Here is a 23,231-nt window from a genome sequence, read left to right on the forward strand (position 1 = left end):
CTTCTGGGCTGCTGCGCCATTCGGAGAAAGAGAGGCGGTCTAGCTGGACCTGCCTTCTCTATACCGATGAAGTACGGAGGAGATATTTAGCAGGAAAAAAGGAAAACAATTAGGTAATTTATGGAAATAGCTTCCATTAGCTGCTTTTTATGACTGTTTTTATTTTGAAGAAATTAAGTTTTCATGCTAGCAAATTGGGTCGCGTTGGCCAGCTGATGGTCACGTAGTTGAATCGGAAAAATATACATGAAAACGGCTAATTTGTGAAAATAAACAGTCTGGTAGATAAATTTGACGAAAAATGGGTGGGTTATATCTATGATATAACCGCAAGGTTGACGTGGGACTACCTTAGCTTATCAATCATTCGTTTGTATTGATTAAATTTTTGATGGAATGAAACAATTCCCGAATTCAATTGAATTCACTATATCTGATTTGTAAGTAAAAAGATTGTGAAATGTCATGTAAGGTCAATTCATGCATTGTGATAGTAAATTTAATGACAGTCCTTTTACGGTTGGCATCATGCCTAGAACAAAATTTGTGAACGGGAGAATTTTCAAACGATTATTTTATTTTACATTTGTTTCTAAAGTTTGCATCTCTCAAGTGTACGTACTTATCGAACCGCGAATTCGCTTGATTATATGAACTTCAGGCACTCAGTTCCGATTTTGACATGTATGTCGAACGCATATTGTTTAATGAATAGGCGTTATCGCAGCAAATGGTTAACAACATTTTGCCTAATCATCAAATGGTATGCGTAGAAATTCAATGAGCGGAAGATATGAAGGTATATCCTTCAATACAATAATGAATAACCGAGCCAAAGCGTTATGTTCGTACCCGCTTTTATAATCCGTGCTAGGAAAACACTTTGCGGAGTGCAAAAAAAATGCGGGTGCAGAGATACCCCCGACTTGCATGAATCAAAAACTTCAACTTCTACTTTTTATACTATAAAGGATTTAAACTTGAAAGTTCATTCGTCTCTAGTGTCTGCACGATTTTCCCAGATTCCTAAGTTTAGGAGACCGTGTTAAAGAAACATATTCTAATTTGCACAAAGGCAAGCGAGTACAAAAGTACTCGAAGCTTGCATTTATTTGCAGAACCGATTTTCCCAGACATTTTGGTTCTGAAGTCTGTGTTGGGGAAACACATTTCAGTCGGAACAAAAATTCACCCGACTTTCATGTATTTGCAATGTTGATTTCTCCACGCTACATGGATTTGAACTCTGTGTTAGGGAAACACATTTCAGTCGGACCAAAAATGCCCCCGACTTACATGTATTTGGAATGCCAATTTCCCCACGCTCCTTGGATTTAAAGTCTGTGTTAGGGAAACACATTTCAGTCGGAACAAAAATACCCCCGACTTTCATGTATTTGCAATGCTGATTTACCCAAGGCTGCTTGGGTTTGATGGCTGTGTTAGGGAAATCGTAGGTCGGGCCAATCAAAATGAGGCAGTTATGCCGTTTAGATAACGCTTAACATTTTACAGTTATTCAATTGTTTATCTGATGAAAAATTACATTTTATTAATTGCAGAAGCGTAGAAATATTCCCTATCAATTGATGCAAACATCTTTCCGATCCAGTAAGAAATGTTCGAGTTATAAGCATTCGGAATCTTTCATTTTTTCCTGCATGTTCTGTGTTTAGGTTTTCATTTTACCCCCCATATACTCCGGGTAGACGTCAATAATATGCCAGTTCCTCTGGGAATTTAAAATTACATTCATGTGAAAGAGTTTATTTTGATGTTTTCTATCCATGTAACACTGTGACCAAATATTTTTCAATCAAGTGCTATTAACAAATGGTTATCGAGTTAGCATAAACCACTGGTGGGCTTCCAGTATCGAGGAAAATGTGGAAATATCTAATAGTTACTGAAAATAATCTGCCAGTTCCTCTGGGAATTTAAAATTACATTCATGTGAAAGAGTTTATTTGAATGTTTTCTATCCATGTAACACTATGACCAAATACATTTGGTTTTGTGATTTTTTAATCAATCGCAATTAACAGGATAGCTTCTGAAGATTATTTTTCCCCATCAGTAGGATATTTTCGTATCCAATATTGGATGCATAAAACCTTGTACCTCCAACGTAACGCTCTCATTTTCGAAGTCCCCCAAATATTCATTTATTCATTCATTCAGAATGGATTCAGATTCAACTTCAAACAAAGGATCACTGAATCAACGATAGTCCTACGTCACCATTGCGGTTATACCATAGATATAACCCACTTTCTGTTTTTAGGTAGGTAATTTGGTTGATAGTAATAGCATCATGAAACAAATTGCTTTACAAAAAATATAATTATTAGAAAATGAACTTATTCATGTATTTTCACAACTGCAATCTATGGAATTCCGTAAGGAGTCACGCATGAATCCCACTTTTCTTGACAAAATAATTTTTTTTGCATGTGATTCTCTTTTAGCGTCGATTTCTTGTTGTAGCGGCGTCAATAGCTTTATTGTATTGGGCCACCACCTGTGGCCCTAAATTCTCGCTTGTGTTTGCTAATGTTTTCTTTACCTTTCACCTCATGTCAATCCAAATCTGTAATTTAAAAAAGACGGGTTAGTAATGTCGGGGACATAACCGGAGTGACGTAGGACTATACAAAGGGGACAGCTTTTGCTAAATATATATTTTAAATATATTGTTTTATTTTCTTCTCCTACGTGAATACCTACCTATCTACCTGAAAAATGGATTAGTTTACTGTTTACTCTTCATGAACATGTTGGGGGTTCTGAAAAGAACCTTTGTTGTGTTTTTGCGTTTTTTTTACAAACTTGATTCTTGATTTTTTTTTTCTGAATGCTTTGTACTTATTAAATGTTCAACGCCGGGCATCTTTCGGCGTTTGCACATATCGTACAATCAAAATGATGGCTGTGATAGGGAATGCATAGGTGGTCATCAGCTCATTCACTATCATATATTTCACTAGTGAGCACATTACCGTACCTTAAAGTGTGGTTTCGGAGACTAATGAATTGTAAGATTTGTAGTCTCCGCAAACAAAGTAAATAAAAATGAAAAAGATCTGAGCTTTTGGAGACGAAGTCTACGATCTGTCGAAAAACAAACGAGCTATAAGCGTTCTGACAAACCAACGGTAAATACAGGGACGGATGACCTTCGGATTAAAGCAGCAGGAAATACATAGCTCATCATCCTTAGTTATTTTTCTATACAATGCAGATGTAACGTCAGTCAATTTTCAACATCAGTTATCAACCAAAGAAGGCAGTTCTTGCTACCGAGAAAATTAGTTAATGCCATCCTGTATACAATGTGTTGTAATTTGAAGCCACTTTTAATTCGGAAACCATGCATGGGTATGTGAAAACTGAATGATCAATTTGAAAGACCCCAACCACCAATAAGTTCAAAAACAAGCATAAACAAAATAAATCAGTTTATATTATATGTCATATTATGTCACTTTAGAATGCATTGGTATTGTGAAAAACTTTTAATAACTCTTCTTTGAAAGGTTTAATTGCCCTGAAAAACGCCGTGTTTTACGGTGGCTGGTTTTGCTACCTTTGCTTTGTTGTCTGTATAAACAAACTTTTTCCTTCTTCTACCTGCTGCCGTTTTGCGATTGCGTTTGCCACTCGCCACTCGCTGCAACTGCCTGTTGTTGTCTTGATGTCCACCGAACCTAATATGGTCTGTTCTGAATGTGGGTTTTCTTATCGTTGCGAGCAGCTTTGCCAGCTAACTCGATCACTTCGGCGGCCGAAACTATATAACGCCGACTAGGTGGACTGGTGCACTGGGACTAACGCGCTCGGCCGAGCTACCCTTGCGGAGCAATTGGCGAATACACCTATGGGGAATTGCAAACCAACACGGTTCGAGCGGGATTTTGCCTTTCTCTTCACTTTTCCTCCTTTGTCATGTCCAGACATGTGTTGGTTTGTTGATGTGATGTGTTGCGAAACGATGTGGTGTACTGTTTGGATGAGAATGATCGTTATGGCAGCGGAGCGGGGTTTTAAGCTGACTGGCTGGCTCGAGAATTACGCATGTGTGAGACTGCGACCAATGTTTCGTTCATTTTTTTCTTTTTCCTTTCCAATCGTGCTTCATTGTATTTCGCTGCTGCTCTGGTTGCCCGTCTTAGTCGGTACGATTTGAGGAGCACAAAATGGACCAATCAAAAATGGGCACATATTGCATTTGGACAATGCTTGATATTTCACAATTATTCAATTATTTATCTCAAGAAAAATGAAATGTTATTCGTTATGATAGATGCGTAGATATATTTCCTATCAATTGATAGCTCGAGTTATAAGCGTTCCAAATCTTGCATTTTTTCCTACTTGTTCCGTGCCTAGATTTTCATTTCACCCCCTATATCTTCCGGTTAGACGTAGTCCTACGTCAAAACAACATTATTATTTTGCAAGACATTTCAGCTTTAGCATATGGTATAGAAAGTTCGGTATAGTAGGGTAAATGATCTTGGTTTGTCCAATTTGGGGTGTTTTTACGTAACTAGTAAATGCAAATCGATTTTTCTTCATGAAAATAACACATAATCGATACGAGTTTGGGTTTGTTGAAAAGCCCCAAGTCTCTAGTTGCTAATACTACCATAAGGTGTTGAAATTATTCAAATTTTTATGTTTTTTAACGATTTTCCTTAAAGAAGAATTATGATCATGGTTTGACCACCTCTGATCATGGTTTGCCCAAAAAAATGATCATGGTTTGTCCGGTTTTAGAAATCTCCATTTTTGAATGAAAACATTCGAATTCACAATTAGATGTTGCATTTATCATTGCTTGAGTTTACTGTCATCATATTGATTCATTCATAATTTAGGCTTTCTTCAGAATATTGCCTTTTCTTGGGCATTTTAGAAGTGTTCACCTCAACACAATCAACACAGAAAAGCCATACTTCTGCTATGCGCGAAGCACACCATAAACAAACATAAACAAACTGCAGCGCGCCAAGCGGTTGCCATAGAAATCATGTGGACAAAACAACATTATTGAATTGGACAACTCATGATCATCAAAATGCGTTAATTTGATGGTTTAGCTATGTAAATCCGATACAAATGGTGAGCAAGCATGATGTTTACAAGATCGCCTCTTTGTCCGGTGTGGAGATGGGGAGGAAACTCCGGAGCACGGAGGGCTATTCCTAATCGATATCCGTCTCGACGGGAAAACGGATAATGACGAGATCAAATGGAAGCGGTGTGGAGAGCAGCAAAATTCCTGCCCTGCAATGCTTGATCGTTGCCTGGATGGAGGAACACTGCGAGGACCGCTCGACGAACAGGAAATAAATAATCCTATGTTAATTATGAAGTTAGAATTCTGTGATAACGATAAAAAATTACAATACATTGAGATAAAAAATGCATTTAATTCCATGCTATACGATACAATAATATTCTTTTGTAATTTCAAATACGATTTATTTATTGTAAATGACAATAATTGATTTCGATTCACTGTTAGACCTACTGTGAATGTTTCATTTAGTCTACCTTTTTTATTGTATTCGCGTACGCGATAAAATATCTTTTCTATCGCTCATTTGTATGTGTGTATGTGAGTGTTTGTGTGTTTTCGAACCACTTGCATGAGTTTCTCGCACATAGACAAAATAGTGTCTTCGGTTGCCTTTTCTATATATTTAGGCTCTAGTTTCGTAAATCACTTTCGTATTTCCTGCATGCGCTGGCCGGTGTGTCTAGTTTTGTAATGAATCCGCGCTCGGGTTATATAGAACAGTAAAAACATACGATGCGTAGATATATATGCATATTCTATACGATGCGTTTATATGCAATAACAATAAACTAAATTCAGAGAGGATAAATAAACTTCAACGTGTCATTGTTAATATTCTAGTATCTGTAACTGATTTTAGGAATAAAAGTAATAGTAAAGCATCTGAACAGCGAGTAATATTCCGTTTCTGTTGCGAAGATCTAGAAACCTATTTAGAGTTGAGTAAAATATATCTGCCGAGAAATGAGAGTCCGGCTTTCCCCCTATATCAGTTTACCCGTTTTGGCCCTTACAATGGAACATCTATTTCTATCGCTCATTCAGTTGTGATCCTCGAATACAAGTCGTGTTGTGGCGCCGTTGAGCGATTTATTCTGATCGCTTTGCTTCTCGACACGACGCACGCATGTTTGCAGATAGGGATCGATATACGATACGAACAGTTTGCGCATTAGATGCACCCGGGCCGACTTCTACTGAAGCGGAAGCGTCTGGACGAAGTTGGCAATCTCGGCATCGCTACCTACCACCTCGGCGAAACGTTCCGGAAAGTCCTTACTGATTTGTTTCACGAAGTTGAAGATTAGATCGCGACACTCTGATAGAGAGGGTTTAAATACGTATGTTTAAGGTGGTAGGAGAAATTTGATAACTGTACTCGGGACACTTACCATCATTGTTGTGTTGCTTCTTGTACAAAACTTGTAATCCTACAACTAGAACGCGACCCAACAGCGGTATGAGGTTATCGTTTCCTTGTCGATATATCACATCCAAGCTACGGAAAACGGCCATGTTTTCCTCGAAGTCTTCACGTAGTGGTAGATATTGAACGAACACTGGAAGTACCTGCAATAGATAATAAACAATGGATTATTGGAAGAATTGCATCTTAGCACATTGAAACGTATCTCAGACAAGTGAGGAATAGGGAAGCTCTAGTCTCCTTAGTAGCATAGGATATTAGGTTAGGATATCGCAAGTTAGTAGCCATTGTTTTTCTCCCGCTGCGAAGAATCGTTGTTTACGTTTTACGTTGTATATAATCAGACTTCGCCTGCGAATGACGGAATTAATAATAGCATGTTCCAAAGCCCAAAAAAAGGAGGATGGTACAGGGAAACTTCGATATAACGTACCCTCGTTATAACGTACATTTTACCTCGATATAACGTACAGATTTTCAAAGTCCAAAGGAATAATTTTTTGAATATTGTTTTTCTGAAAGAACAATAAATTATCTGTAGTTTGATACTAAAGCTTGATTTTTACTTTTAATCAATCCCGAAGTACAATTGTTTTGTGATTCCGAATTCTAAATGAATCAAATTTCAATCAACAGTACGAAGGGAAACATCATGAGAAAGGTTGCCTTCATCTTCTAGTTGAATCTATTCATTAACCTTACTCCAATAGCAACACAACAAAGTAATATAAGCTACGTTTCTGAGTTCTTTATTATGCTTCGATATAGCGTACAATTCGATACAACGCACAATTTTGAAAGTAAAATGTACGTTATATCGAAGTTATCCTGTAGTAATAGCCGTTATCCATGGTTGCTCTCTTAAACGCTCTCAAAGATTGTCTGGGAATGCATTTTTTGTGTTCCGTTCTGTCCTGTCGGTGAATATTGGCCGTTTTTAATCAATAACTGGGTTCCAGCGATTGACAGCAATGATTCAAATTTTATGTGTGGCAACCCTTAATAAGTCATACTTTTCCAGTTCCACTTGAATACACATGAGAACCTTCCTGGGCATTAGTCCTCGTTGGGCAACGGTTCCAGCTGCCTCACGATCTTTTTCGCACGTTTTTTGTCGTATGTAATCTGTCTCGCATCATTTCCTGTTGTCACATCCCAATGATCCCAACAGATGCTTCTTAGTCTATTTGAATTTGAAAAACATATTGTCTATCCAGCAGTGCTCCAGGATGAACCGGACGAAAATTGAATATTAATTCTGAATCTAATTTTCGCATTATCCACAGTACTTAATCACTATCTTTTATATTCAGAATATTTTTTCACCCAAATCAACCGCGCAACTGGAATCGCTTGTTAAGTACACAAATATACGAAGCGTTTAATAACAAGTCTACACGCGACGTAATTTACTGATATTTCAATATTATTCCAGCATAACATCGAATAATTTTCCAAATTTAATCACTAGTAGATATTCGATCTTCATAGAAATCTCAACAAATCATATAATACATTGCAATTTGCATATGTCAAAATGAAAATGGTACAAAAGTAGGCCGGTTTCCATTCTCCCACTCTGATTTCGATCCAAGCAGTCTACTTGGTAGGTGCACACAACAATACTTGTCACTGCTGTTTGAAATTGCAAGAGAGAAGCAAGAAGAAATTTCACTCAGCACCAAGATGGACCGAACGAGCGTTACATCCCGAATTCCGACCGGCTTGAGGGTTCCGAGAGGCTATCGGGCCACCCAAGCAATTGGAGGTAAAGCGGAATCGGGAGGGAAAGTTCGTTTTCCAAGCAAGGTGAGTAAAATCGTGTAAGAGTGTGTAGCAGTGTTAAAATGAAATCTTATTTTCTTACAGACTATTCCAACCGCGAACGAGATAGATCCTGAAGAGAGCTTGATTGAGGACGAAAATTTTCCGCCGTTGTTCTATGAAGACATAGAGGATACTGGAGACGACCCGTACGACTGGGAGCCGATAAACATTTCCGAGATCGACGAGGTATATTTTCGGAAGCTGAAGGCTGAATGGGAGCTTCAAAAAATGAGAGTGGAAAACTCCAGATTGCGGCAGGAGAATCAACGGCTAAAAACAGCAGCAAAAGGGGTAAGACTATTTAAGTATTGTTGTTTGAAAATGCTGCTGGTTGTTGCAGGAGAAGTGGCGCAGTCGCTCTTTGTTTAAATCTTCTATCATAAACATAATTGGGAGTGTTTTTGTGTGTTATCTTCAATTTTTGTTATTATTTCAAGTTGTGTTTTGTTTGATATATTTTGATGATTTATTTTTTCCTTTAGTATTTGGATGTTTTTTATTAGTATTTAGATTTACCTTATTTATACCGTTGTTGTATTCCGTATTCTGTTGGATTTTATTATGTTACTTTGTGTTGCTGAGTTTCATAGTTGTTTTTTTTCTTATTTCAGCTTCTTTTATCAATACACTACTGATTTTTCAATTATTTGATTGTTCTTCTTTTGTTTTCCGATGAAGATTTTATTAATATTTATTCATTCTTACATTGCATCAAATACATATGAGCTTTCGAGGGGACTCTTCTTGACTACAACACTGAGAAATGAGCTAGCTATGAGTAGATGACACAAGATATGACGTGAGTTCTTTTTCCAGAATAAAAAAAACAAATTTGTAGTAATTTTTTCCATTTTTCATAGGTCAGATCAAACCAAGGCAATTCCCGTTTAAAAAAAAACAAGAGATGACCAAGTCACGATTTAGATTTAATATTTTTTAACATCTTTTGTTGTAGAATGAATAAATTAATTAATTTGTAATAAACTAATTTAATTTATACTCTAGAGCCGATTTGTTACAATTTTCTGCACTAGTACAATCGAACACCCTTTTATAAAGTCTTCAAACTTAGTCTCAAGTTTTAGGAAAGTTTTAAAATTGACGATGACTCAATATTTTAGGAAAGCTTTAAGTGCATTCGATTTTTCAACATAAAGCTTGGCACTCTGCTCATTCCACCATGGTTCAGGTTTAGGTGGCCTTCGACGAATAATGGATACTGGGATGTGTTTAGATTGGGCGCAAACTGCGCAGTCATGGACCAATCGAGAAAATAGTTTAAGTTCCTCCAAAGAAGGTTTGATTAACCATCTCCGGAAATGATGGCTGAAGCAGTGACATCCACATAAATTGGATTTCACGTTTCCGGAATTAAGTTTCGTGTTCCGTTGACTTTATTCATTAGATTTTAAGAGGCTTAAGGCTTTTGCCACGCTATAACATCTAAAGCTGATTAAGTAACCCAGTGGTCTTCAAAAATTTTATAAGTTTTGTTTCATTATCGGTTCTTGAGATAGAATGTCGTGCAGAGAATGAGATTGACGAAATTGTTGTCGTTGTTCTTCGTAGGCTCTACATTCGGCCAGCATGTGTTTAATAGTCAGCTGAACTCCGAAGGTGATACCAACTGACTATTCAGTTTGATCGAACAAGTACCAATGCGTTAATTTTGTGTGTCCTATTCTACAACGAGTAAGAACTCGTTGTTCCACTCTGTCGGGTCGGTTCTTCCAGCGTTTGATAGTGTTTTACTTCCCGAAGTTTTGTATTTGTCTGGTTCCAGATGATCTGCTGATGATGCTCTAGCTGATAATCAACATTTCTGAAGATATCTTCGGAAGGAATGCTGGTGTCTCAGATCCATGTATATCTCCCAACGTTAGCCAGTCAGTCTGCGTGTTCATTTCCATTAATGCCGACATAACTGGGAACCCAAACAAGTGTGATCGCCTTATTCATAGCGTGAGTTACCGTTGCTTGAATGAACGGGTGTTTGCTGTTTGCCACTTGCAAGAAGTGCACTGGCTGAAGACGAAAAAATTGCCGTAGGACCATCTGCTCTGCTAATTCTGCATGATAAGGCCGCTGCCTGTGCTGTGCTGTGTGTGACGACAAAGAGGGTGTTCGACTCCCGCGACTTCAAATCCAATACGATAATCTGCTGCTGAACTGTCAGTGAACATCAGTTTGTGGCTACTGTAAGTTCCAAGTAGCTCATGCGAGCGATTTCTTTTGCCTGACCCGTTTTGTAAAGACTGTTGATAGTTCAATCTACTCGCACCGGGGAAACATTCCATGGTCTGGATAGAATTCTAAGGACCTTGATAGGGGAAGGAAGCTGTTCGGAGATTAGTTCTGAAAAAACGTCTCCCTGCTTCTTCGAACATTCCGGATGAAGTTTTGTTTGAACGCTCGAGAGTGCGACAAGCACGGTGAACCAGAGTGCGACATACTACTGAGGTGAAATCACGAACTCCACATTCGGTGTAGAGAGAAAGAATAGGAGATGATCTGATTGCACCAGATGACACACGTAAAAAGCAGTTGTAAACTGGTCGTAGGCCCTGAAGGTCCGTAGGGTTGAATAGTTCGATTCCATAGATAAATTTCGAGGTTATAGTAGCATTCCCCATATTCAGTAGGGTTCCTTGTATCCCCACTGTTGTGGACAACCCTATTTTGCCGCGCTCGGATACGTTATTCATCCGACGCAGCTCAGACCGCAGGGCTCGCGTGCGACAGCATGACTGTCACTGAGCGATGCTGGAGATGCGCATATATGTGTTTTTAATGTGGTTGTCACTTGTTGTTGTTTACATTGTTATTGTTGTGGACAGAGTCATTGTTTATCGTTCATAGTGAAATGTATCGTTTAGTCATGTCGTGAATAAAGTTTGTTTTTATTTATTGTACCGTGCGCGTTTCATTAACCCTGTCGTGATATTGTCCCAGTGCAAGTCCAGGGTCCCGCGGTATAAAAGTGGCGACGAGTAATCGCGAGTGTGTTGTTTTTCACCGTCGGAAAAACACACTGAACATTTCGCCCCCCGCGCGTAAGAAAAGAAAGTGGAGTGAAAGTGCGATTGCGAGCAACGACGACGGGCAGAATAGTGTTGACCCCACGGGTGTGATAAACAATCAACGGCAACAAAACCAGCCGATTATCCCCGTGTCGGCGGTCCACTATCAGCAGCAGTTTATTCCCGTCTCTGCCGCCCAATCACAGCAGTACGCGCCTTTCCCGCCCCACCAACCGCAAGCACAGGTCGGTAGCGATGTGTTCGTGCAAATTTTGCAAATGATGCAGAAGCAGCACCGAGAGATGATGACCCAACTGATTCAACAGCAGCAGCAAAGTGATGAGAAGCATGAACGCTTTCTCCGTACGATCGCATCGTCAATCAACGTGCAGGTACCACCGAATCCGGAACAGATCCTTGACTCTTCGGCCGGCAACATCAAGGAATTCCGGTTCGAGGCCGACTCCAACGTGACGTTTGCGGCTTGGTACTCGAGATACGACGATCTCTTCGAGAAGGATGCTGCTAGATTGGACGGTGAAGCAAAAGGTCGTCTTCTTTTGCGAAAGCTGGGTGCATCGGAGCACGAACGGTATGTGAGTTACATTCTGCCTAAACTTCCGAAAAATTTTAGCTTCCTGGAAACAGTGGCCAAGCTCAAGAGCCTGTTCGGAGCAAAAGAATCGGTGATCAGCCGTCGCTACCGATGCCTGCAGATAGCGAAAAATCCTGCAGAGGACCATGTGGCATTCGCTTGCCGCGTAAACAAGGCTTGCGTGGAGTTTGAGCTGGGTAAGCTCTCGGAGGAGCAATTCAAGTGCTTGGTCTACGTGTGTGGTTTAAAATCGGAGAACGACGTCGAGATTCGCACCCGCCTCCTCACGAAAATAGAAGAGAGAAATGACGTGACGTTGGAGCAACTTTCGGAGGAGTGCCAGCGGCTGTACAACCTGAAGCACGACAGCGCCATGATCGAATCTCCGTCCACGTACGACCAAGTACAAGCGATAAGAAAATTTGGTGGGAAGCGGTACGAAAAGCGTGACCGTGAGTCACCGAAACATCCTTCCAGTGACACCGAATCCAAACCAGTGCCGGTGCCATACCCCGAAAAACTGGAAGGAGGCGCAGGAAGCAACCAGTGTCCGCCAAGGTGGTGGTAGTCGATGTGTGCAGTGTGCAGCAACGACGCAGATATGTCTCCGTGGGCTTTTCTGGAACAAAAATTCGCCTGCAACTCGATACCGCCTCAGACATCACCGTCATTAGCAGGGAGATTTGGCGGAGCATTGGCAGTCCTGCGTTATCGTCAGCAACGGTGAAGGCGAAGACGGCATCTGGCAGCATACTATCGCTCGATGGGGAGTTCGAGTGCGACGTCACCATCGGAAGCAGTACACGACGTGAGCTCATCCGTGTAACCGAGAAGCAGCTGCTGTTACTCGGATCCGATTTGGTCGACAGTTTCAACCTTTGGGCCGTCCCTATGGACACCTTCTGCTGCCACGTGTCTGGAACGCCAGTGTCGACAGGTGCACTCAAGTCGTCTTTTCCAGAGGTCTTCAGCGAGAAGCTCGGCTTGTGCACCAGAACAAAATTGAAGTTGGAGTTGAAAGAAAACGTTCGACCCGTCTTCTGTCCGAAGCGTCCGGTAGCTTACGCTATGTATGATACCGTTGATCGCGAGCTCGACCGGTTAGAGAAATTGGACATCATCACCCCGGTCGATTATTCGGAGTGGGCCGCTCCGATCGTCGTAGTCCGCAAGTCCAATGGCTCCATCAGGATTTGCGGAGACTACTCAACGGGTCTGAATGCAGCTCTCCAATCACAGCAGTATCCACTTCCACTTCCGGATGACATCTTCGCCAAGCTGGCTAAGTGTAAGATCTTCAGCCAGATAGATTTGTCCGACGCCTTCTTACAGGTGGAAGTTGACGAGCAGTACCGTAGTTTGCTGACGATCAATACGCATCGTGGTCTCTACCTCTACAACCGCCTGCCGCCGGGTTTGAAGATCGCGCCTGGCGCATTTCAGCAGCTCATCGACACAATGTTAGCCGGACTGAAGGGCACTTCTGGCTACCTCGATGACGTCATCGTCGGCGGAGAAACTGAAGAGGAGCACGACCTCAATCTACGGGGTGTCCTGAAGCGAATCCAAGATTTCGGATTCACGATTCGTGTTGACAAGTGTTTGTTTCGCAAGCAGCAAATCCGATACTTGGGGCACATCATCGACAGTCGCGGGTTGCGACCAGATCCGGCGAAAATCGAGGCGATCACCAAGCTGCCGCCTCCAGCCGATGTATCCGGTGTGCGATCGTTTTTGGGGGCCATCAACTACTACGGCAAGTTCGTCCCCAACATGCGCATGCTACGCTACCCGCTCGACAATCTCCTCAAGGTGGAGACGAAGTTCAGCTGGAGTCCGGAGTGCCAGAAAGCGTTCGACCGGTTCAAGCAGATTCACTCGTCGGATCTTCTCCTCACACACTACGATCCGAAGCGGGAAATCATCGTTTCTGCTGACGCTTCATCCGTTGGACTTGGGGCTACCATTAGCCATAGGTTCCCAGATGGAACCATCAAGGTGGTCCAACATGCATCCAGGGCGCTCACGAAGGCAGAACAGGCCTACAGTCAGCCCGATCGCGAAGGTCTGGCCATCATCTTCGCCGTCACGAAGTTCCACAAAATGCTCTTCGGACGGCACTTCCGTTTGCAAACCGATCATCGCCCGCTGCTTCGTATCTTCGGCTCTAAGAAGGGAATTCCAGTGTACACTGCGAACTGCCTGCAACGCCTCGCCCTCAACTTGCTGCTCTACGACTTTGAAATCGAGTACGTGTCCACTGAGAAGTTCGGCAACGCAGACCTGCTCTCCCGGTTGATCGACCAGCACATCAAGCCTGAAGAGGACTACGTCATCGCGAGTCTCAATCTGGAAGAGGATATTAGGTCAGTAGTAACTAATACGGTTAAAGTGTTGCCTCTCAATTTCATAGTCGTTGCGCAAAGCACCCAAGCAGATCCGCTGCTCCGTCAAGTCCACCGCTACGTTCAGAACGGCTGGCCCCAGTCAACACTCGATGGGTCAGAACTTCGCCGGTTCCAATCAAGGCAGGAATCGCTCTCTGTGGTGGATGGGTGTATTTTGTTTGCCGAACGACTCGTCATTCCGTCGCTGCATCGGAAACGGTGCCTCGAACAGCTGCACCGTGGCCATCCGGGCATGCAGCGAATGAAAGCCATCGCTAGGAGCTACGTGTACTGGCCTACGTTGGATGCTGACATCGTCAGCTTCGTCAAGGCATGCCAGCAGTGTGCGTCTGTAGCTCGATCACCTCCTCACTCTCCACCGGTGCCGTGGCCCAAATTGACCGCTCCGTGGCAACGCGTCCACGTCGACTTCGCCGGTCCAATCGAAGGCGACTACTACCTGCTCGCTATCGATTCGTTCTCTAAGTGGCCCGAGATCATCCGAACGACCCGCATCACCTCTGCTGCGACCATCAGCATCTTGCGTGCGTTGTTCGCGCGGCTGGGTATGCCCGTAACCTTGGTCAGTGACAACGGTACCCAGTTTACCAGCACCGAATTTGCCGATTTCTGCGCTTCCAATGGCATCGAGCACCTCACGACAGCACCGTTTCATCCACAATCAAATGGCCAGGCGGAACGATTCGTGGATACCTTCAAGCGAGCCGTCAAGAAAATCCGAGAGGGGAGAGGATCCATTGAAGAAGCACTGGATGTCTTCTTGCTGACGTACCGAAGCACGCCCAGTCGTGCTCTGCCGGATCAGAAGTCGCCATCTGAGATCATGTTTGGTCGCAAAATCCGAACGTGTCTCGAGCTTCTGCGTCCACCACCGGTACGTGTCCCAGTGCCAACCGACGATGACCGCAAGCAACCGAGGTCCTTCAACCGAAACGAGACCGTGTACGCCAAACTACATGGTCATACCGGTTGGAAGTGGGCTCCTGGTGTCGTCGTCGAGAAGATCGGAGACGTTATGTACAACGTGTGGGTCGAAGATCGCCGAATGCTACGCTCGCATATCAACCAACTTCGGAGTCGCCTTGCTGCTGGCGCGATACCGAAGCAACCCACTGTACATGCCACCTTAAACCAACATTCGCTGCCGCTGGACATTTTGCTGGATGCCTGGGATCTCCCAAGCCAATCACCAGGTCTATCTTCACCAGAGCCTGTCTCCAGTGCTGAGAGAACCATGGTAGGTTCCGGGCCGACTCTTGCAACGTCTACGCCACGTCATGAGGTCTCGGCGTTCGTCCCGTCATCAGCATCGTCATCATCAACAACAACAACGCCAACATCGACAGAGTTCGAGTCCGCTGTCGAAGTAGAACTAGCTGTAGACATCCCTAGGCGCTCTTCACCACTATGAAGACCGCCAGTAAAGTTTGATCCGTACCACCTCTATTAAGAGGGGAGATGTTGTGGACAACCCTATTTTGCCGCGCTCGGATACGTTATTCATCCGACGCAGCTCAGACCGCAGGGCTCGCGTGCGACAGCATGACTGTCACTGAGCGATGCTGGAGATGCGCATATATGTGTTTTTAATGTGGTTGTCACTTGTTGTTGTTTACATTGTTATTGTTGTGGACAGAGTCATTGTTTATCGTCCATAGTGAAATGTATCGTTTAGTCATGTCGTGAATAAAGTTTGTTTTTATTTATTGTACCGTGCGCGTTTCATTAACCCTGTCGTGATATTGTCCCAGTGCAAGTCCAGGGTCCCGCGGTACAAAACCCACCATCGGATCGCTTTGATAATGTTGAGCCGTAGTCGCAAGTCGTTTCGTGTCTTTGCAACATGCGTTTTTGCTGTCCTTCGACGATTTATCCAAGCACCTAGAATTCTTATTGAGCTAACCTTCTGGATCACAGAGTTTCGTAATTTAACCTTCGGTATTCGGTTGAAACGATGGCGTTTTTTGTTGCAGATATGTATCATCGTGCTTTTAGAAGAATTGATTGTGAAACCAACCGATGTCGCTCACTTGTCTAACGTCTCGATGTTACGTTGCCGGTGCTTACGGGCAACTGCCGTATACTTGCTTGAACACGAAATTTTAAAATCATCTGCGTAGCCACTGAGGACACGCCGGGATAACGGAATATCGAAAGCGGGATTGACAGCCAACAGGGAAAGAGTGGGTGAAAAGACCCCGCCTTGTGGTACTCCATTCTCTTGAATCGTTGGTGGAGAGGTTTTTCCACCTACAGATACTCTAAATGTGCTAGTATCGAGATTTTGTCGACCAAACCGAAAAACTTTGTGACCTAAGCCGGTTTTACAGACCTGGGGTGACATTGCGCATTTCGAAACGAGTGATTTTTATTCGTTTCGACCATTTTGACATGCCTTTGACCAGCTTTGTTTAGGAAACCAAAAATTTTACATTTTTTTACGAGACAAATTTTGCTCTAAATCTAGTACACCGAAAATATGAACTTGAAAAATATACATAATACTAAAACCATTTCGATTTGAGTTCGAATTTTCTCGAAACGAGTTACTCGTTTCGAAATGCGCAATGCGGCCTCTATGCTCGGTCGTAAGTTTTTACGATATCGTAAAATCGTAAAAAATAAGCGGCCTCCATGCTCGGTCGTAAGTTTTTACGATATCAAGGATAGCGATATCCATATGTTCGTTTCTCTCAATGATCTCTTCGATAGATTCCTTAAGCTCGTTGAAATAAGTTGTAGTTCCCCTGCCTGGGCGAAAGGCATGTTGTTCGTTGGCGAGTCGAGCTGTACTTTCCAAGTGTTGAATCACTCTGTGGTTCATCATTCTTTCAAATACCTTACCCACACACGAGGTCAGTGAGGCGGTCGATAGTTGATATCACTTGACAATCTGTTACTCTTTAATATAGGGATTATAATTAACTCACGCCATTCTGCTGGGTATTCTCCTCGCTACCAGCTAGTGTTATACCCGTGTAGAAGAACTTCTTTGGTTATGAATGGTAAACGACGCAACATTTGATATGTGATTTCATCCGGGCCGGCGGACTTTCCTTTGCTTTTTTCCAGAGCGAATCCTCCATGTTGAAATCAACATCCATTGTGGGGTTACTTGGTGGAGTAACGAACTAGTGGATGTTTTTTGGGAAATTTCCTCTTTCCAGAAATCCAGCGGATAGCTGCGAGAACTCGAATTTAAGGAAAAATGCTTTCCAAGTACTAACACGATAGCTGACGGATCTTCAACAAGAACACCATGTAGATCAATCTTAGGGATTCTATTATCTCGTCTTCCTGTTAGGCGATTGAAATGTTTCCACAATATGCCACTTGTGGTAGAGGGATATTGAAGCTCGATGCAAATTCAAATCCAAGGTTGTCCCAGGAAAAATGTCTGCCGTTGAAATCACCGGCAAACATAGATCGTTCAGAAATCTGTTCGGAAATACCCATCAGTGCTTCCGAAATGCGCAGAGCACTGTGTGTGTTGTTGTATACGCAGACGATTGTCAATTTAATAGGTGACCGAATCTCTACAGCCACAGCCGGGATATTGGTGTCCAGATGAATCTGTGAATGTGGAACACAGCATAGGACTACAAGAACAGCTAGACCCTGACGATTTCGGAATGATCCGGAAGAGTAGACGAAAAACTCATACCAGTTTTCGAGCTAGGATCCAAAGTTGGTACAAAGTTGGATTCCTGGAGGCAGAGCACGACAGGTAGTTGATTCCTTACTAGAATGAGTAGCTCATCCACGTTATTCCATATGCTTCGAATGTTCCATTGTAGTAGCAGAACACGGAAACCATCGCTGGTGGCCGGTTCTTCGGAGATAGAGCTGATATCTGAATCATCCGGAAAGTGAGTTTCTGGAAGGTTAAGTGGATCAACTTCTGCGTTCATTGGATTGAGATATGGGGTATGTACTTGCCTGGGCCCCACCCAATTTCCCAATGGCAGCAGGCACCGAACGACCGTTAGACGGCTCTGGATCATGCCCGAACGCGGCCAGCAAAGGGAGGAGATAGAGAAGTTACATCGATCGTAGCCACAGTTGGAGATGTTGCGGTGTCTGGTTGGAGTAACAAGTCCTGTGCGAAATTTTTATTCACCTTTCGAAAACAGTTGTCCGTGTGGCTTTGGTCGGTGAATGTGGCCAGTTCTGGATTTTCTGGTACGTTTCAACTTGTTTGGATCGTCGCATGCGGTAGGCCGATATTTTAAAGCCAGAAAACTTCGAGATCTTGTTCCTTTACCAGGATCGAATGAAGGCGACAGTGTGAGCGTCGTTAGTGAAACTGAAAGTTGAGCAGCGTTTGGGACTAATCGGTGCTGTTTGTGTTGGAAACTTGCCGGTGGTGCTTCCAGTTGCCCGATGCCAGCAAGCATCGAACGAACGTCGGGGTGCCCCGGATCATGTCCGAACTTCCTGCTGAAGCTCTACAAGAAAGGCGTTCGACCGGAAGACATTGGCATTATCACACCGTACCAACAGCAGGTCAAGACAATTCGGCGCATTCTGGATGAAAGTAATTTGCAGAAACCAAAAATCGGAAGCGTGGAGGAATTCCAAGGCCAGGAGCGTATGGTGATTATTATATCTACTGTGCGAACTTCGAAATCGCTGCTGCAAAGCGACCTGCAGCATGCACTTGGTTTCATTGCCAGCCCAAAGCGCTTGAATGTGGCCATCTCCCGTGCACGGGCGCTGCTTTTGATCTTCGGTAGCCCTCATCTGCTGTCAGCGGACAAACACTGGCGAAATCTGTTGTTCAGGGCGATTAATTCCGGTTCGTACTGTGGGTGCGATCTTCCCGAGCATATTGATCCCACGGAGCCAGCGCTGAATGGCGACGCACACAAGGAGGAGTGAACTATTGTGTAACGGTTGGAGTTTGATTACTTATAAACGCGGGTTCGTATATGCTACATCCGAATACCTCGAACGAACTGCAGTGTATCGTATTATTATGAGATGTATCATTTCTGAATTTAATTTTTATGTTTGAAACAAATAAAATAAATGAGATTAATTTTAAAGCACAGCGAATAATATCTTAAAAACGACTTTACAGTTTTTCAATTCCGAAAATCTATGAATTTGTCTTGCGACGGGGGAACTGTCTCTAAACAAAATGAGCATTGCAGGTGCAGGTCGTGGCCGAGTGGTTAGCGTCTCACATTATCATGCCGGGTGTTCGGGTTCGATTCCCGTTCTGGCCGGGGGATTTTTCGTCAAAGAAATTTCCTTCGACTTGCACTGTGGTCACGCGTATTCTAGAGCTTGTCTACATTCAAGGCGTGTTATTTGGCCTAAGAAATCTCAATTAAGTATTATTAAATGACGCTAATTAATGCATACGTTGAGACAGCAAAAGTTCCACAGGGAACGTTAACGCCATTCAAGAAGAAGATGCAGGTCTCCAAGAAAAGTCACAATCGGGAAACAGTCACGATGTCACGATTGGCCTCCTGTGAGATAAGGCATGAATCTGGAATTATGGTCCCTATTATATAAATCGAATCGAGGATTCGATACAATCCCTATCACTATCACATTGCGAGCAAAATTTCAAATTTCATATGTAATTCGAGATATTCGAAACTGATATTTCCTCAACGAATGAAGCTTAATAGGCGTAATGCATGCATGGATGTGTAATAAAAATGACATCATGGAACAATTTGCTTTACAAAAAATATAATTATTAGAAAATGAATCTTTTCATGTATTTTCACAAATGCAATCTATGGAATTCCGTAAGGAGTCACACATTAATTCCACTTTTTTTAGCAAAACATTCTTTTTCATGTAATTCTCTTTCAGCGTCGATTTCTTGTTGCAGCGGCGTTAATAGCTTCATTGTATTGGGCCACAACATATGGCCCTGAATTCTCGCTTGTTGTGTGCTAGTGTTTTCTTTACCTTTCACCTCATGTCAATCCAAATCTGTAATTTAAAAAAATAATTTTTGTTTTGCAAGACATTTCAGCTTCAGCATATGGTAGAGAAAGTTTGGTATAGTATAGCAATAAAAAAGAAAATTGCTGACAAAAGTAACACGTACTAATGTACGCTAGCAGGAATAAGCAATTTTGACGTAGGACTACGTCTTTCATTTCTATACCGGGGTGTAAAATCAAAGTTTCGAAAACGAAAGCGTTACGCCCGAGACCGAGATTTTGAGCGTTAATAGCTCCTAAACAACTGAACGAAATGGTATGATAAACACTTTTTTTTTATCCCATTTATTTATTTAAGGCTCATTAGCATTTTAGCTGTAACAGAGCCGAATTTTAATCGTGTACATGTCACATATTTATCATATCTATAATTAGCACATTACACAGTTGCCATTTTTTATTTGGCGTTAGAGTATTCCTTTCTATACCATTACAAATGGTACACATTTACACAGTAGCCATTTAGGCGTAAGAGTTTTCTGTCTGTTCTTCCATTATCCAGTTAAGACTGGACAGCGGAGACAGTCGTTGATCCATTGTTGAGTTATTTATAGAACAGCATCCCGATGTTTCTTGCAGAGCAGAGCAGATGTATGGATGAATCGATCTTATTTCGACCGTGGATCGATCTCCATCGCTGATGATTGTTGCGTGGACGTAGCTATTCTGTAACAACACAAAGATGGTCAATGAGGGCCCTGAGTTTTGAACTCACGATCGATCGCTTACTAAGCGAACGCGCAACCAATGTGGCTACGGAGACCCCCATGATAAACACTTCATTCGAAAGATAAAATGTCTACGCATTCTATACATGTTACTTTTTGATCCAAAAACTTGTTTCAATAGTCTTAAAATTGCTTTCAAAACAGGCTATTGAAATCACCAATCGGTATATAAGCGAGCGCCGCTCGGAAATCCACTCAGTTCTAATTGAACAGCGATTGGAGCATGTTGTCGCTGTTGTGGTGAAGCTCTTCGTTTATCATGAAAGCGCTGATGAACGGTGTCACCAAGAGCCTGTTTGTGCACCTTAGGTCAGACATGAATCCATCAGGAGGAGAGTGATGCCACAAACGGTTCCCCGGGAAGATCTCGAAGCAGCCGCTACACACACATACACGCGCGGAATTCTTTCCGTTTGGATGCCATTCAGCATCGAGAAAGATCCGGAAAATAATCTGCCAGTTCCTCTGGGAATTTAAAAATACATTCATGTGAAAGAGTTTATTTGAATGTTTTCTATCCATGTAACACTGTGACCAAATACATTTGGTTTAGTGATTTTTCAATCAATCACAATTAACAGGATAGCTTCTGAAGATTATTCTTCCCCATCAGTAGGATATTTCCGTATCCAATATTGTATGCGCCCGCAATCGATTATTGCTCAGTCGCCGAAAGTTCCGAGCTCAGAGAGTTCATTCCCCTCTAGTTTGCCTTCCAAATTGCCATCGTAAACCACGCCTTCTCTCGATTCAATCACGCACAAAAAGCATACTTAAGCGATATTCTGGTGGTGAGACGCATTCATTTTTCGTGAGGACATCGACATGACAACATCGTTGCTGAGGATGCTGGACGGCGAAGGATCGAGATCTGCCCTGAAACGCGAGCAGTTTGTTTGAAACTGTGAGGGAGCACAGAGAAGTCGATTCTTCAGGAGAAGAGAAGGTGACCATCGAAGCAGCCGCTACACACACACATACACGCGCGGAATTCTTTCCGTTTGGATACCATTCAGCATCGAGAAAGATGTAAAATTGATTGAATCGCTGAGGTTGTGAATTGATTTCGATGTTTATCCCCTGCGCTCGAACGCGATGCCTGGGGCGGGGTACTTGCTGTCGAACATCGCAATCGGTTGACCAGTAAATCTTCTGGGCTGCTGCGCCATTCGGAGAAAGAGAGGCGGTCTAGCTGGACCTGCCTTCTCTATACCGATGAAGTACGGAGGAGATATTTAGCAGGAAAAAAGGAAAACAATTAGGTAATTTATGGAAATAGCTTCCATTAGCTGCTTTTTATGACTGTTTTTATTTTGAAGAAATTAAGTTTTCATGCTAGCAAATTGGGTCGCGTTGGCCAGCTGATGGTCACGTAGTTGAATCGGAAAAATATACATGAAAACGGCTAATTTGTGAAAATAAACAGTCTGGTAGATAAATTTGACGAAAAATGGGTGGGTTATATCTATGATATAACCGCAAGGTTGACGTGGGACTACCTTAGCTTATCAATCATTCGTTTGTATTGATTAAATTTTTGATGGAATGAAACAATTCCCGAATTCAATTGAATTCACTATATCTGATTTGTAAGTAAAAAGATTGTGAAATGTCATGTAAGGTCAATTCATGCATTGTGATAGTAAATTTAATGACAGTCCTTTTACGGTTGGCATCATGCCTAGAACAAAATTTGTGAACGGGAGAATTTTCAAACGATTATTTTATTTTACATTTGTTTCTAAAGTTTGCATCTCTCAAGTGTACGTACTTATCGAACCGCGAATTCGCTTGATTATATGAACTTCAGGCACTCAGTTCCGATTTTGACATGTATGTCGAACGCATATTGTTTAATGAATAGGCGTTATCGCAGCAAATGGTTAACAACATTTTGCCTAATCATCAAATGGTATGCGTAGAAATTCAATGAGCGGAAGATATGAAGGTATATCCTTCAATACAATAATGAATAACCGAGCCAAAGCGTTATGTTCGTACCCGCTTTTATAATCCGTGCTAGGAAAACACTTTGCGGAGTGCAAAAAAAATGCGGGTGCAGAGATACCCCCGACTTGCATGAATCAAAAACTTCAACTTCTACTTTTTATACTATAAAGGATTTAAACTTGAAAGTTCATTCGTCTCTAGTGTCTGCACGATTTTCCC

General features: G+C 42.4%; 3 protein-coding genes across 4 annotated transcripts; all 3 read left to right on the forward strand.

The window, feature by feature from the left end:
- The first annotated feature begins 7,583 nt into the window (after nt 1-7,583).
- LOC129781571 (uncharacterized) lies at nt 7,584-9,296 on the forward strand. 2 transcript variants are annotated; one of them, XM_055789235.1, is made up of 4 exons: nt 7,586-8,321; nt 8,382-8,630; nt 8,951-9,138; nt 9,200-9,296. In XM_055789235.1, exons 1-3 carry the CDS (start codon nt 8,199-8,201, stop codon nt 8,972-8,974), a joined length of 396 nt encoding a protein of 131 aa, XP_055645210.1. In that variant the 5' UTR covers nt 7,586-8,198; the 3' UTR covers nt 8,975-9,138; nt 9,200-9,296. The 2 variants fall into 2 exon arrangements, with proteins under 2 accessions (XP_055645209.1, XP_055645210.1); XM_055789234.1 differs by lacking the exons at nt 8,951-9,138; nt 9,200-9,296 and having other exon boundaries at nt 7,584-8,321; nt 8,382-8,882.
- A 1,921-nt stretch (nt 9,297-11,217) lies between these two features.
- Nucleotides 11,218-15,773, forward strand: LOC129781558 (uncharacterized protein K02A2.6-like). Its single transcript, XM_055789222.1, has 4 exons — nt 11,218-11,222; nt 11,292-11,951; nt 11,994-12,512; nt 12,554-15,773. Exons 1-4 carry the CDS (start codon nt 11,218-11,220, stop codon nt 15,771-15,773), a joined length of 4,404 nt encoding a protein of 1,467 aa, XP_055645197.1.
- A 1,504-nt stretch (nt 15,774-17,277) lies between these two features.
- On the forward strand, nt 17,278-19,410 carry LOC129781568 (probable RNA helicase armi). The gene is made up of 2 exons (XM_055789232.1): nt 17,278-18,089; nt 18,160-19,410. The coding sequence occupies exon 2, from the start codon at nt 18,746-18,748 to the stop codon at nt 19,241-19,243; it is 498 nt and encodes a 165-aa protein (XP_055645207.1). The 5' UTR covers nt 17,278-18,089; nt 18,160-18,745; the 3' UTR covers nt 19,244-19,410.
- The last annotated feature ends 3,821 nt before the right edge of the window (nt 19,411-23,231 follow it).

This window comes from Toxorhynchites rutilus, unplaced genomic scaffold (genome assembly GCF_029784135.1).
Source record: "Toxorhynchites rutilus septentrionalis strain SRP unplaced genomic scaffold, ASM2978413v1 HiC_scaffold_15, whole genome shotgun sequence".
NCBI classification, from domain to species: Eukaryota; Metazoa; Arthropoda; class Insecta; order Diptera; family Culicidae; genus Toxorhynchites; species Toxorhynchites rutilus.